This window comes from Cottoperca gobio, chromosome 24 (genome assembly GCF_900634415.1).
Source record: "Cottoperca gobio chromosome 24, fCotGob3.1, whole genome shotgun sequence".
Classification (NCBI taxonomy): domain Eukaryota; kingdom Metazoa; phylum Chordata; class Actinopteri; order Perciformes; family Bovichtidae; genus Cottoperca; species Cottoperca gobio.
Window position 1 is genome coordinate 20,822,234 of NC_041378.1, and position 3,420 is coordinate 20,825,653.

Here is a 3,420-nt window from a genome sequence, read left to right on the forward strand (position 1 = left end):
CTGTCAGCTGTGAACGGGCTGGTATGTCTGTAGTTGAAGTCAGCCAAAAGCATTCACCAATTCTACATCAACTTCCTTAATCTATATATTCATTACCTATATTTCAATCAAAGCGATTAGGCTAATTATCAGACCAAAGATATTGAAATATAGCAATACTGATATGTTCACACTCAAAGCCTATCAAACAGTGATCCATGGGTCATCGTTCTCTTTCTCTCAAAAACACACACACACACACACACACACACACACACACACACACACACACACACACACACACACACACACACAGAGTAATAACCTCAGTTCAACACTTTCAAGGTGTTTCTTATAAACTTATATGCTTCTATATAAACATAAAACTCAATATGCTGAAAAACAGAGAATCCACTAGTAGGGATACTTGTGTTGACCAAGATACATTCCTTCAGCAAATGTATACACCAGGGTATGTTGTACCTGAATGTTTTATAATCTACAACACCCTACTACAGGGTGATTTTTGTTCACCCCTCTCCTTTCCTCCACTCTGACTGTAGGTGTGTGTCGCCACCCTTCGCAAAGTACAGCGGGAATGCGAATGCGCAACGCAAAAAAAATAAAAATATTATTATTATTAATAATTTATTTGTATTGCTTTATCTACAAACAATTTTGCGACCCCCCTGCAGTACCTCTGAGGACCCCCTGGGGGTCGCGGACCCCCTGTTGAAGACCTATGCCCTACTGGAAACCTCATTCCACTTTAAAGACTGAGACAAATATATCTTGAAACTTAAAGTTATTCCTGTCAGTATGTAAAGGAAACAGCCATGTGATTATTAGAAAGCCCCAACAATTGAATGTTTTTGGTAACATCAGAACAGTCATTTCAGTGACACACTAAAATATTAAGTAAATCATTAGAAATGATGTAAGTTTATTAGAATATTGGAACCTTTTTGTATTCTTCACTGACAATATTAATGAATGGTCTGGTAAACAGCTAAGAATGAAACAGCAACACAAAGTAAAATTCCAAAGCTAAGGACGATTGTCTGCACTGCAGTGATGTTAGCCTTTGCAGGTGTTACAAAGGTGCTATTGTTTTGTGCTAACCCTTTGAAAAAGGTTTTGTCCTTTTAGGGGAAAAGCTGTAAATGTGGAGAACCCTCAGTGCTCTATGTGATTCTATGGTATGTTGCTGGCTCAGGCTGTTTTTACAAAGGGGACCTCTGCTTGTCAGGTATAAAAAGGAAGGTTTTTAATAGCCCCAAATGCAGCAGCATCGACTCTACTGACAACATATGGCAAAGATGACCTCCAGCAACATGAACATGATGAACAGGATCACCTTCTACGAGGAGAGGAACTTCCAGGGCCGCTCCTACGAGTGCCTAAGCGACTGCACTGACATGTCCTCCTACCTGAGCCGCTGCCACTCCTGTAGGGTGGAGAAGGGCTGCTTCATGGTCTACGATCGCACCAACTTCATGGGAAACCAGTACTTCATGAGGAAGGGCGAGTACGCCGACTACATGAGCATGATGGGCATGAGCGACTGCATCAGGTCCTGCCGCATGATTCCCATGCACAGAGGGTCCTACAGGATGAGGATCTATGAGAGGGACAACTTCCAGGGTCAGATGCACGAGCTGATGGAGAACTGTGAGAACATCATGGACCACTACAGCATGTCCAACTTCATGTCCTGCAATGTGATGGAGGGCCACTGGCTCATGTACGAGCAGCCCCACTTCAGAGGAAGGATGATGTACATGAGGCCCGGAGAGTACAGGAGCTTCATGAGCATTGGCATGAGCAGCATGAGGTTCATGAGCATGAAATGCATCATGGATTCCTACTACTAGACGAGGATTCATCACGGTGCAGAAATTAGTTTCTAAACAAATACTTGAAAATAAGTGACTAAGCTACTTGTCTGTAGCAATAAACAATGGATGTTGACTGCAGCAAATGGATAAAAAAAGTGACAACTACTGAACTACACAGGACAGATGTGTATGACTGAAGGCTGGCTGATGAAGAGAATAATAACATCAAACATAATGAAACCTAATAAAGTATGTTTTGTTAAAAAAGTCATGTTTGACATTCATTATTTTCTTTGTTCTTCGTTTTCTTCGTTTTCTTTTTTTTCCTCTTCTTACATTTTCTAAAGATATCTTGTCAACCTTCCTACTTACTTTACGATACTTTTGACCCGCTGATGTAGTCAAATTAAAATAAGGCTGTCATAAACAGTTGTTTATTGAGGGCTGGGTAACACTTTAATAATAACAACTAATATGGTTCAGTTTGATCCATCCATCCATCGTCTACCCCTTATGCGGGGTCGGGTCGAGGGGGCAGCAGGTCCAGTAAGGAACCCCAAACTTCCCTTCTCTGGGCCACATCCACCAGTTCTGACAGCGGGATCCCGAGGTGTTCCCAGGCCAGTGAGGAGATATAATCGCTCCACCGAATCCTGGTTTTCCCCCGGGGTCTCCTCCCAGCTGGACGTGCCCAGAACACCTCCCTAGGGAGGCGCCCAGGTGGCATCCTTACTAGATGCCCGAACCACCTCAACTGGCTCCTTTCAACGCAAAGGAGCAGCGGCTGTACACCGAGTCTCTCACAGATGGCTGAGCTTCTCACCCTATCTCTAAGGGAGATGCCAGCCACCCGCCTGAGAAAACACATTTTGGCCGCTTGTACCCGCAATCTCGTTCTTTCGGTCATGACCCAGCCTTCATGACCATAGGTGAGGATAGGAACGAAGATCGAGAGCTTTGCCTTCTGGCTCAGCTCTCTTTTCGTCGGAGCGGTAAAGCGAATGCAATAGCACCCCCACTGCTCCAATTCTCCGGCCAATCTCTCGCTCCATCGTCCACTCACTCGCAAACAAGACCCCAAGGTACTTGAACTCCTTCACTTGGGGTAAGAACTCATTCCCTACCTGGAGTAGGCAATCCACCGGTTTCCTGCTGAGAGATATGGCCTCAGATTTTGAGGTGCTGATCTTCATCCCAACCGCTTCACACTCGGCTGCAAACTGATCCAGTGACTGCTGAAGGTCACAGACTGGTTCAGTTTGATGAAGTATGTAAAAATGGACTTTAATTTGATCTCCCACGTATCGATACTTACACAGTTAATCTTGTCAGTGTTGTGTTGCCCTTCTAAAGCTGCATTTATTTGATTTAGCTAATTGTATGTTACATTGGAAAGGATGGTTAGAAGCTACAGACTGATTGTATTAAATTACTCAGATCAACAACAAATACTTAATTAATACTTCCTTGCACCAATAGAAGGGGGATGTTCTCCAATTATGTTTAACAGATCATGCTGGGAAATTCACTATCTGCAATAATCCTAATATAGTCCCTGTGTGTGGGAAATCAGGCTCCCATGTTGCAGGTCAAGGTGCGTTGG

At 43.7% G+C, this 3,420-nt stretch overlaps 1 protein-coding gene across 1 annotated transcript; it reads left to right on the forward strand.

Annotated features, from left to right (window-relative positions):
• The first annotated feature begins 1,298 nt into the window (after window positions 1-1,298).
• Window positions 1,299-1,853, forward strand: LOC115003468 (gamma-crystallin M2-like). The gene has a single exon (XM_029425260.1). The coding sequence runs from the start codon at window positions 1,299-1,301 to the stop codon at window positions 1,851-1,853; it is 555 nt and encodes a 184-aa protein (XP_029281120.1).
• Window positions 1,854-3,420: the final 1,567 nt, after the last annotated feature.